At 34.0% G+C, this 12967-nt stretch overlaps 2 protein-coding genes across 2 annotated transcripts in view; both read left to right on the forward strand.

The window, feature by feature from the left end:
* Nucleotides 1-1109: 1109 nt before the first annotated feature.
* On the forward strand, nucleotides 1110-3461 carry LOC139852272 (subtilisin-like protease SBT1.5). Its single transcript, XM_071841523.1, has one exon. It carries the CDS (start codon nucleotides 1110-1112, stop codon nucleotides 3459-3461), a length of 2352 nt encoding a protein of 783 aa, XP_071697624.1.
* A 2182-nt stretch (nucleotides 3462-5643) lies between these two features.
* LOC139853079 (B-type cell cycle switch protein ccs52A-like) overlaps nucleotides 5644-12967 on the forward strand; it is a gene marked incomplete at its 5' end in the record, with an annotated part of 116070 nt that continues 108746 nt past the window's right edge. The window contains one exon of the mRNA XM_071842443.1: nucleotides 5644-6052. Coding sequence (XP_071698544.1) covers nucleotides 5644-6052 — 409 coding nt within the window. The remainder of the gene's footprint in view (nucleotides 6053-12967) is intronic.

Below are 12967 nucleotides of genomic sequence, written 5' to 3' on the forward strand. Positions count from 1 at the left end.
AAATATACATATGTATACTTAGAGATGGTGACAAGCTTTATTTTTTTTAAGCTCGCAGAGAAAACCTGTCTATGACAATCACATTGGGTACGAGCCTTCTGAGCGACGAGATCCGTAACCGGGTGAATTGCGCTTATTGACGCCCCCTCTAGTCAAGAGCCCAGTTAATTCAATTTTGGGCGTTACCAAGAATTGAACCTGAGTCTCCTGCTTCATTGGAACTCGATAGCCACTTGAACTATGCCCAAGTGGTTTCACAATCTTTATTTCATTGAAAAATAGTTAAGAAAATACAATTAATATATCCAAAGCCAAACAAAAATTACTGTAGAAGAATTATAAAATTAAAATGTTTTTCTTATTTATTTAATGGCTAGTATAGAACTATGGATGTTGGCTTATTTATCCCAGGTCTCACAGAACCCAAACGCGCCCCATATACCACCTAGCCACTAATGCTTTCGTTACTACTACGCCTAATTAAGACCATTTTAGTGTGATAGGCAAATTAGGCGTGTTGGGATGAGGTGAGGTGTTTGGCGCTGACGTGGTAGGCGTGGGTCCGAGACAATATTCAACCATTACCACAAATTCATGACTCTTTCTCTAAATCATACACTAAGATAGAAATTAATGTACTGGTTATTGACATATTAATCTAATATTTCGCCACTAGTACATAAATTTTAGAACCAGTAGAACATTATATTAAATAAAAATAAAAATAAAAACAGAATAGACAAACTGACCACAGCCCAAACCCATGTATGGAATGAAAACAAGAAATCCATCCATCATCAATAATCTTTCATCACTTTTGCGGCAAATTTGGCCTTTTGTTCAGGTCTGTGTAAAAGCATTAGTCATGTTTAATCTATTTTTAACCATGTCACATGATAAGTATGACACATACGGTATCTTATTACCTCAAAAAGTATGCTAAATATAGAAAGACAGCATTGCTTTTGACATCCATTTTTTTGACTAATCATGCTCATGTTCACATGTTATGTGTGTTTCTAAAACTAGTTCATGTTTTTCTGAGTTTCATTTGAATCATAAATTGACACCAATAGCTTCAATAATCAAACCTCAATAACCTTCTATCAATGTGTCGATTTTGGTTTTTCGTTATTAGTTACCCAATATTCAGTTTTTTGTTAGCAAATTCTGCACGACTTGATAACAGACAAACATTCATCGTCAAGACCCAAAACGATTTGAAACCGTCTGTTTTTAAAGATGTAGAGAGTTGGTATAGTGCAACTCTTTCAACTTTAGATTCAAAAAAGTTCAATTCTGAAAAAATGGGGCAAACTGAAGACGTTTTTCATGTCTACAAGACCGTTTTTCACGGTTTTTCAGCCCGATTGACTCCACAAGAAGCCAAAGAACTTGAAAAACACCATGGCGTCATAGCTGTTTTACCAGACGAAATTCGTCATCTTCACACAACTCGATCCGTTCAGTTCATGGGGCTTGTTGATAACGATCGTAGTAGTAATCTATTAAAAGAATCGGATTACGGTTCTAATGTCATAATCGGCATTTTAGACACTGGTATTTCACCCGAATCAGCAAGCTTTCATGATCAAGAACTCGGCCCGATCCCTTCAGATTGGAAAGGCGAATGCATGGAAGGTGAAAACTTCACTAAAAATCTATGTAACAAGAAATTAATCGGGGCGAGGTACTTTACGGCCGGGTATGAAGAAAATCTGGATATTATGATCAATGGGTCAAACCAAGTCAAATCATCAAGAGATACCGACGGTCATGGGACCCACACAGCATCGACTGCAGCAGGAAGAATGGTTCCCAATGCATCGTTATTCGGGTTTGCACAAGGGACAGCTGTTGGAGTAGCACCAAAAGCTCGAATTGCAGCGTATAAAATCTGTTGGGGGGAAGAATGTCGAGAATCAGACATACTCGCTGGAATAGATAAAGCGGTTGAAGATGGGGTCCATGTAATCTCGATTTCAATCGGTGGGACCACCACCAGACCTTATAACCTTGATCCTATAGCTATAGCAACTTTCGGTGCAATGACAAAAGGCGTTCTTGTTTCGGCTTCAGCGGGTAATAGTGGCCCCGTTACGATGTCAGTGACCAACACTGCTCCATGGATCACCACCGTTGGTGCAAGCACAATCGATCGACGGTTCCCAGCCGATCTGATCTTGACAGATGGCACGGTGATCACAGGTGCATCGGTTGCAAGTGGAAATTGGTCAAGTGATTATACAAACAAATTTTTTCCTTTAATACATGGAAGAAATGCATCAAAAGGTCAAATACGAAGTCTTCGATCCGCCACTTGTATGGCGGGGTCACTCGATGAAGAACTAGTAAAGGGTAAGATCGTAATTTGCGATCGAGGTGGAAACGCGAGGGTTAAAAAAAGTGAAGTTGTTGATAACGCGGGTGGCGTAGGTGTAATAGTGTCGAATGTGGTCCCGCAAGGTGAAGGACTAATATCCGACTCGTATATTATTCCGGGTATGTTGATAACTGAATCAGCAAGTAAAAAACTTCAAGAGTATATGAGTAGTTCGAGTAAGCCTATGGGCAAAATAGTAATTCGCGGGACTCAAACGGGTATAAAACCTGCACCGACAGTTGCGTCTTTTTCGTCAAGAGGACCAAGTGTTGAAACGGCTTACTTACTTAAACCGGACATAATAGCGCCAGGTGTCGACATTTTAGCAGCCTGGCCTGATTCGGTCCCACCTAATGCAATAGCATCCGACCCTCGACGTTCAAGTTTTAACATATTGTCTGGTACTTCAATGTCGTGCCCTCACGTGTCGGGTGTAGCCGCTTTACTCAAAGGGGCCCACCCGGATTGGTCTCCAGCCATGATTAGATCAGCAATGATGACGACAGCATATATGTCAGACGCAAAAGGAGAACCTTTGTTGGATGAACAATCGTATAACGAATCAACCGTGTGGGCCACGGGTGCGGGCCATGTAGATCCAGGAAAAGCAGTTGATCCGGGATTGGTGTACGATATAACCGTGAATGATTACATCCAATTCCTTTGTTCAATGAACTACTCAACACAAGCTTTTAAGAGGTTTTCGCCTAAACCAGTTAAGTGTGATAAGAAGCAAAATAAGCCTTGGAACATTAACTATCCTTCGATATCCGTTGACTTTGGCGAATCGAGATCGTCAGTTGTGGTTACAAGAACTGTGACAAATGTAGGGGAAGGTGCATCGAACTACAATGTAACTGTCGTGAGCCCGAAAGGAGTGAACATAACCATAGAGCCACAGACAATGAAGTTTAATGAAAAAGGCGAAAAACAAAGTTATACAGTTAAGATTGTGGGTGATAAGGTAAGTGGATCGTTGGGGAGTATTGAGACGCGGTTGGGAAAATTGATTTGGAGTGATGAGAAACATATTGTAGTGTCACCTATAGTTGTTTTGTGGCATTATGATTTGTTCTAATGTTACAGTTTATAATTGTGATTGTACGTGCCATTATGTCTCCAATGCAATAACATTATACTAATATAAAGAATGTTGTTTCATATCAGTTCAACTAAGCTCTCGTAATGACTCATTATCCCATTGGTTTGATCATAGCTCTAGAACAAGCTTGCTCATCATGTTGTTTAATTTTTCATCTATAATAATTTTATGAAAATGTTTTGCATATTATATATCAGTATGTTACTAGTAAATCCTCTTTATAAACTTTTTTCTTAAGTGAAAGGTTGTAGTCAAGGTTGCAAAATTCGCTATTCGGAGATTAATCGGTCGGGACTTTGAAAAGATTAATCGGCAATTCGGGGATTAATCGGATTGTACTGTATACATGTAAATATTAAATTTTAAAAATTATATGTGTAAACATAGGAAAAAACCATAAATATAAAAATAAACTTTAAGATAATTGTCTAAAATTGTTCATTTTGTTCCAAAACTATAAATTCTAGTTTAAATTCATGTTAAAATGTTAATCATTTTTTACTTCAACCGATTTTAGTTATCAAATTCGGTTTTGACTCATCAATTGACGTTGACTGTTTAATTAAACAGATTTTTAGAAATCGGAACGGATTGCTCTTAAAAATGATTAATCGAAGATTAATCGGTGAGTAATCGGATTTTTTACAACACTGGTTGTAGTTATAGGTGGTGGTGATCAACTGACCATATCCCCTGCCTAAAGGTCACAATACTATGACTAGTTCTAAGAATAATTTGTTTCCTTTTTCATTCAAGCATTTCATCGAACACCTTTACCTTTAGTGCACTGAACCATGTATGACTACCATCTATATACAATGTGTGCAAATAACTAGAATCAAGTAACACTTATTATGCATATACAAGTGGCAATCGATTAAGGCTATATACAAAGTATACAGAAAAAACATATGTACCTTTGAAACTTGCATTTACAACAACAACAACAACAATAACAACAACAATACTCAATCCCACGAAAGTGGGGTATGAGAGAGGTGAGTGTAGACAATCATTCCTCGTACCCTAGATTAGAAGGAAGTCACTACTCCATCCGCGGGTATAGAACTCTCGACTAGATAAGGTCGTCCCTCCCTCTACTCTAGAGCAAAAGAGATTGCTTCCTAAAGGACCTCCGGCCAGAAATGCTCATAAAAACGAAATAGGGAGGGCAAATGATACTTACCTGAAAGAGTTATGTGCGCCTAGAAAGATGCAACCAAACACAGTAACCATAAAAGAGAACACATATAGCAGTAATGCACAACAAAATGACATATAGCATGGATAATATGGCATATAGCATGGATAATATAGTGCACATAACCATTTAATTTCAAATAGGCATACAGACAAACAAAATAAATACACACACAAAGAACCGATTAATTTGAACAAAAAGAACCGATTAATTTGAACGTGGTGGCCATTGTGATCATGATCGACGAGATTGCTGGTGTGTGTACACATTGGCAGTGGCAGACCCAGTAATTTGTGGCGCTGGGAAAAAAACCCATATTTGTAGTCCATGTATTGAAACTATTGGGCTTAGCCCATTTATCTTATGTTGCGTTTAACCTTTATATTGGATGTATGCATGTGTAGAACTCAAACAATAAACAATGGTATCATTATGTTTGTTAAAATTATTTTTTTTTTACGTTAAATTAACCGACCTGAATGGCCTCCTTCCATTACTCAACCAAAACCATCCCGCAGCGAAGCGTTAGCTTTTTTACTCGTTTATTATCAAACTTCAACTTTCCATGTTAAAATAAAATTTAAGTTAAATATGTAAATATTTCAATGAATTGATGTGTATTGGTTGTATTATCGAAGTAAATAAGGAAATTTGTGACTTTAGGACAAAGCAAAATCTAATAGAAAATCAAGAATTTGAATATAAGACGATTTTAATTGGCCTCCACGTATCGATCGATATAGATCGCTTATATATCAAGAACACACGCTTAGAACTTAGATGTTAAGATACGAATCACATTTTTTACTAAATATAAATATACTACGGATGTACATAATAAATAAACCTTCAATAATAATAACGATTAGTTATTTGTTATATTTGAATTTATTTTCGCGGCAAAATTCTCAATATCTATTCACCATTCCCGGCAAAACAAACCCCTAATACAATCTCAGTAACATGAACAACGAAAACTATCAAACTCCATTGTCGTCATCATCACCATCACAACCCAAAACCCCAAATCACTACATGAACCGATCTCCATCACGTACGATTATCAGTGACCGTTTTATTCCTTCAAGATCATCATCAAATTTTGCCCTATTCGGTTTATCTCCGTCGCCACCTTCCTCCACTTATAATGCCCGTTTAAGAGAGGCTTTGTTCGGGTCGGATCTTGGTTTTGTTCCTCCCGGTACGCCTGATAAGAACAACTCTTCACCTGTGAATACGAATAATTGGGTTAACCCCAATATTTTTCGGTATAAAACTGAGACTAAAAAGTCGTCGGATTCATTATATCCGTTAGGATTTGATGATGATTCTGGTTATAGACCTGCTAAACCCCCAAGAATTATTCGTAGTACTCAGGTTGTTTAAACCCTCTAATTATTACAGTTTTTTCATTATTCTGGGAAGTGGGTTTTAATCTTTTAACTATTTGGAAATTGGAATTTAATCTTTTTGGAGTTTTAGTACTAAAAGTCTAAATCTTGATTGATATTGAAGGAAAAAATATAGATTCGAGACTGATAATGCTAAAAACGAACATATATTTCATAGCATTATCCCTCAAGAAAGACAAGCTTTTAGTTGCAATTGTTCTATTTACAAGTGATATTCGTTTAAATAATAAAAGGTGAAGACAAAAGACAGATTCGACGAATTGAAGACGCAAACGACCAAAAAGCTAAAAAGTACAAAGTACAATCAAAGTGGTTCAAATTATTGATGAGAAACGTCTCAAAATTACAAGAGTACAAGACACGAAACGCAAAGTACAAGATATTAAATAGTACGAAAGGACGTTCGTAAATCCGGAACCGGGACCAGAGTCAACTCTCAACGCTCGACGCAACGGACTAAAAATTACAAGTCAACTATGCACATGAATATAATATAATATATAATTAATTCTTAAAATATATATATATATATATATATATATATATATATATATATATATATATATATATATATATATATATATATATATATATATATATATATATTATATATTAAAACCGTCGGTAAACTAGCAAACAAGCACATGTGAACTGATCCAGCTGGCCATGCGATCGCATGGCAGTTCTGGTCGAATTTCATACATCTTTTCCTCTTCTCTATCTCTCAACGTAATATATATATATATATATATATATATATATATATATATATATATATATATATATATATATATATATATATATATATTATAATTTTAATTTTGATAATAATAAGGGTATGTTAGCGAATGTTGTAAGTGTGTAAGTCGAAATTATGTCCGTGTAACGCTACGCTATTATTAATCATTGTAAGTTATGTTCAACCTTTTTAAATTAATGTCTCGTAGCTAAATTATTATTATGCTTATTTAAGCCGGAGTAATCATGATGTTGGGCTAAAATATTAAGACGGGGTAATTGGGCTTTGTACCATAATTGGGGTTTGGACAAAAGAACGACACTTGTGGAAACTAGACTATGGCTATTAACGGACTTTATATTTGTTTAATTAAATGATAGTTTGTTAATTTAATATAAAGATTTACAATTGGACGTACCTATAAATAACCATATACACTCGATCGGACATGATGAGCGGGATATTTATAAGTACTAATAATCGTTCATTTAACCGGACACGGGAATGGATTAATAGTCAATGGACTTATTAAAACAGGGGTGAATTATATACAAGGAAAATTGGTGTAATTATAGTTTAAGTCCCCAATTAGTTGGAATATTTGATTTCGGATATAAGGATAATTTGACGAGGACACTCGCACTTTAAATTTATGACTGATGGACTGTTATGGACAAAAACCAGATGGACATATTGAATAATCCAGGACAAAGGACAATTAACCCATGGTAATAAACTAAAATCAACACGTCAAACATCATGATTACAGAAGTTTAAATAAGCATAATTCCTTTATTTCATATTTAATTGCACTTTTAATTATCGCACTTTAATTTATTGTCATTTTAATTATTGCACTTTTTAATTATCACAATTTTATTTATTGTCATTTTATTTATCGCACTTTAATTTATCGCACTTTAATTATTGTCATTTACTTTACGCTTTAAATTAAGACTTTTATATTTTTAATATTTTACATTAGGTTTTAACTGCGACTAAAGTTTTAAAATCGACAAACCGGTTATTAAACGGTAAAAACCCCCTTTTATAATAATAATACTACTTATATATATATATATATATATATATATATATATATATATATATATATATATATATATATATATATATATACAAATATAGTTTTAAAAATATAGCGTTAAACTTGGCTAGCTCCCTGTGGAACGAACCGGACTTACTAAGAACTACACTACTGTACGATTAGGTACACTCTCTATAAGTGTTGTAGCAAGGTTTAGGTATATCCACTCTTTAAATAAATAAATAACTTGTGTAAAATTATATCGTATTTAATAGTATTTCGTAGCAAAAATATAACTATTTCGTATACACCTCTACGCACATCAAGTATTTTGGCGCCGCTGCCGGGGACTGCTTAAACGCCGGAAGCGAAACGCTATATAAAAAAAAAAGAATTTTAAAAAATCTTAGTTTACTTTTGTAAAAATACGCTTTTGTAAAAATACGTTTTAAATATTAAAAATACAAAAATATAAAAAGAAAAATAAAATATATATATTTTTAAGAATTGTTCAAAATATATAAATTATAAATATTTCTATTTCTATTTTTAGTTTGTAAAAATATAAGTTTTTATTTCATTTATATAAATATTTTATATAAATATTAAAACAGAATATATATATATATATATATATATATATATATATATATATATATATATATATATATATATATATATATATATATATATATATATATATATATATATATATATATATATATATATATATATATATTTAAGTTTACGGCCCGGTACTGTAGCAGCCCAAGATCAGGCCTGGTATCCGATCTCATGCGATAGCATGATCCCAAGCCGTAAAATCCATGCGATCGCATGAGAGGTTCTGATACGCCCAATTTGACCTATTCTGCATTAATTACGGGTATAATTTAATTATTATAATTATAAACCCTAATTAGTTTTAGTTTATTTTAATATTTAGTTTAGTTTTTAGTTTTAATTTGTAATTTAAGTTTTAATTAAATTTGTATTATAACTAGTTTTATTAAATTATAAAATTAATACTTTTATAAAATAAATAATATTTTTATAAAAATTAGTAATTTTATCATTTTTGTCTCTTTTTATAAATTGTATATTTTTATTATTTAGTACGTAATTTGTATTTTTATCGCTCGTAACTAGTTTTAAACTTAGTTTTTGCCGTAGTTATTTTTATTTCTAGATTTTTAGGCTTTGCCGTAAAATCCCTTAAGTGCTTTTTCTTTAGACTAAGATTTAGGTGCTTTAGAATTTTGCGACGCCGTTTTAAGATTTTAGTATTTTTTTTAAGTTATTACCGTTTTGGATATAGAATTCCTTTTAAGCTTTAATACTTTTAGACGCAACTTTTAATTCTTAGTTTTTAGACTTTTAAGTTTCGACGCGCTACGTTCTTTTTATTATTTTTCGACCTTTTATTTTTCGACGTTTTTCGACGCGCTCTTTTTCTTTCTTATTTCTCGACGCTCTAGTTTTTAGGACTTAGATTTTTTCCTATTTCTTCTCTAAAATTTCTTTAAATTTCAACGAAAAATTATTTTAAGCGGTTAAATTGATAGACATCCAAAATTTTCTGGTTCGTAGTAATAGTTGGATTTGTTAGTGGCGAGTTGTGGGCTTCCGATTTAATGGTTCCTTGCTATCTGCTGCATCTATTGGCTATTCGAAACGTGGGCAAAATCAGAAAAGTCTATTAATTTGATAACTTATATAATTTTTATCTTTTATAACGAATAGGATATTCAGTGAATGCACCGAGCAAAACGTTCACCACCTTTCATACGTTCACCACCTGTAACTCGATCAAGACATCTAGCCAATATTGTCGCCGTTGATTTTTCTTTAGAATCGTCATCTAGTCGACCAAGTACCTCCAATTCAAATTTCCGATAATCCATTTTTTGAACCCGACCTCACAATTGAGAATCCGGAGGATATTCAGGGACAATTCAGAGATCCTTAACCACTAATCTTTCCTCCGGAATCACCAATCATTCAAACAGAGATTGTCGAGGAATAAACCATTAAATCAGAATCCTCTAGTGATTCAGATTCAACAAATTCAATCATGGAAAATCTGAAACCTCTAAGTATGGAAGACCGAATGAGAGCTAAATGCACTGGCCAAGGTTACGCAATTACTCAACCATACATTAATGCGCCAGATTATGAAATCAAAGGACAAATCCTACACATGGTAACTAATCAATGCCAATTTAGTGGTGCGCCGAAGGAAGATCCAAATGAACATCTTCGAACTTTTAATAGGATCTGTACTCTATTTAAAATCCGAGAAGTGGAGGATGAACATATCTATCTCATGTTATTTCCCTGGACCTTAAAGGGAGAAACCAAAGATTGGTTAGAATCGTTACCTGAAGGGGCGATTGATACTTGGGACGTTTTAGTTGAAAAATTTCTTAAACAATTCTTTCCGGCATCTAAAGCCGTGAGACTTCAAGGAGAAATTGTTACGTTCAAGCAAAAGCCAAATGAAACTCTATATGAGGCGTGGACAAGATTTGGAAAGTTATTGAGAGGATGTCCGCAACATGGTTTAGACACTTATTAAATAGTACAAATATTCTACCAAGGATGCGACATCACTACATGGAAAGACATCGATATAGCAGCTGGTGGTTCCATTATGAAGAAAACCGCAACTGAAGCTTACAAAATTATTGATAACACTGCTTCCCACTCACATGAGTGGCATCAAGAAAAAGATATCGTTAGATCATCTAAAGCGGCTAGAGCCGATTCTAGCCATGACTTTGATTCCATTTCTGCAAAGATAGATGCTGTCGAGAGATGAATGGAAAAGATGACTAAAGATATTCACTCAATACGAATTAGTTGTGAGCAGTGTGGAGGACCACATTTGACAAAAGATTATCTCAGTATTGAACAAACAATGGAACAAAGAGAGAATGTTTCATACATGAACCAAAGGCCTGGAAATAATTATCAGAATAATTATCAACCGCCAAGACCAATCTACAATCAAAACCAGAATTATAACCAAAATGTTCCATACAACAAGCAACAAGGTCCTAGTAATCAACAAGTATCCAATAATACTTACAATCAGCAAAGACCTATTTTTCAAAATAAACCACCACAAACCGATGATAAAAAGCCAAATTTTGAAGATATGATGTCAAAGCTAGTTGAATCTCAAACGCAGTTTCTCACATCTCAGAAACAAACTAATGAACAAAATGCTCAAGCATTTAGAAATCAACAAGCTTCTATTCAAAATTTGGAACAAGAAGTAAGTAACCTAGCAAGGTTGATAGGTGAAAGAAAACTGGGAAGTCTACCTAGCGATACAAATGCTAACCCTCGGAATGAAACAGCTAAAGCCATTACCACAAGAAGTGGTATTACACTTAAACTACCTGAAATACCTGTAATTTCTGATGACTTTATTCCTACTCCACAAGAAACACAATCTGAGCAAGATAAGGAAAAAGAATCGGTAGTTAAAAAGGTTAATGTAGATAACACAATTAAGATTAAACCTTATGTTAAACCATACCAACCACCACTTCCTTACCCGAGTAAAATGAGAAAAGAAAGACTTGAAGCCGAGCAATCCAAATTCTTGGATATGTTTAAACAAATAAATGTCAATCTTCCTTTCATTGATGTGATTTTAGGAATGCCTAGATATGCCAAATTCTTGAAAGATCTAATCACAAATAGAAAGAAAATGGAAGAACTCTCGGCTGTTACAATGAATGCTAATTGTTCTGCAGTGCTGTTGAATAAGATACCGGAAAAACTTTCAGATCCAGGAAGTTTCACAATTCCATATTTTCTGGGTAGTCTTAGTTCAATAGAAGCATTGGCAGATTTAGGTGCTAGTATAAATTTAATGCCGTATTCACTATACGCTAAACTAGACCTTGGAGAATTGAAACCAACACGAATAAGCATACAACTAGCCGATCGATCAGTAAAATATCCTAGAGGGATAATGGAGAACATGCTAGTTAAAGTTGGTACTTTAGTATTTCCAGTAGATTTTGTTATTCTGGACATGGAAGAAGATTCTCGAGTTCCTCTCATATTAGGAAGACCATTCTTAAACACGGCTAAAGCAATAATAGACGTGTTTGGTAAGAAACTGACCCTAAGTATAGAGGACGAGAGTGTTACCTTTTCAGTTGATAGAGCCATGCAACAACCACAATCTGCAGATGATACATGTTATTATATTCAAACTATAGATTCACATGCAGAATTGTTAGAAGAATTTTCAGAATTACAAGGAACATGAGAATGTTCTTTAAGAGAAGGAACTGAACCAATTGATGAAGCTGAAATGTTAGCTACACTTATGGCTAATGGATATGAACCAACAACAGAAAAAATTCAAATGCTAAAAGAGGAAGATAGATATCGATACAAATCATCGATAGAAGAACCACCGACATTAGAGTTAAAGCCACTTCCAAACCATTTGGAATACGCTTATTTACATAGTGAATCTGAATTACTTGTAATAATATCATCTTCTCTTACGGAAAATGAAAAATCTCAACTCATTTCTGTGCTAAAAGCTCATAAACCAGCTATTGCATGGAAGATTCATGATATTAAAGGAATAAGTCCTTCGTATTGCACACATAAAATCCTGATGGAAGAAGGTCATAAAACATATGTTCAACGCCAACGAAGACTAAATCCTAATATGCAAGATGTTGTTAAGAAAGAAATTATTAAACTGCTTGATGCAGGTTTAATTTATCCAATCTCTGATAGTCCATGGGTAAGCCCAGTTCAATGCGTACCTAAGAAGGGTGGCATGACTGTCATCACAAATGAAAAAAATGAACTTATTCCTACTAGGACTGTAACAGGATGGCGTGTCTGTATTGATTATAGAAAATTAAATGACGCCACCTGAAAAGATCACTTTCCCTTACCTTTCATTGATCAAATGTTGGAAAGATTAGCCGGAAATAGTTACTATTGTTTTCTTGACGGTTTCTACGGATACTTTCAAATTCCAATAGCACCCGAGGACCAAGAGAAAACCACGTTCACATGCCCTTATGGTACTTTTGCTTA

The sequence above is a fragment of the Rutidosis leptorrhynchoides genome, chromosome 6 (genome assembly GCF_046630445.1).
Source record: "Rutidosis leptorrhynchoides isolate AG116_Rl617_1_P2 chromosome 6, CSIRO_AGI_Rlap_v1, whole genome shotgun sequence".
NCBI lineage: Eukaryota > Viridiplantae > Streptophyta > Magnoliopsida > Asterales > Asteraceae > Rutidosis > Rutidosis leptorrhynchoides.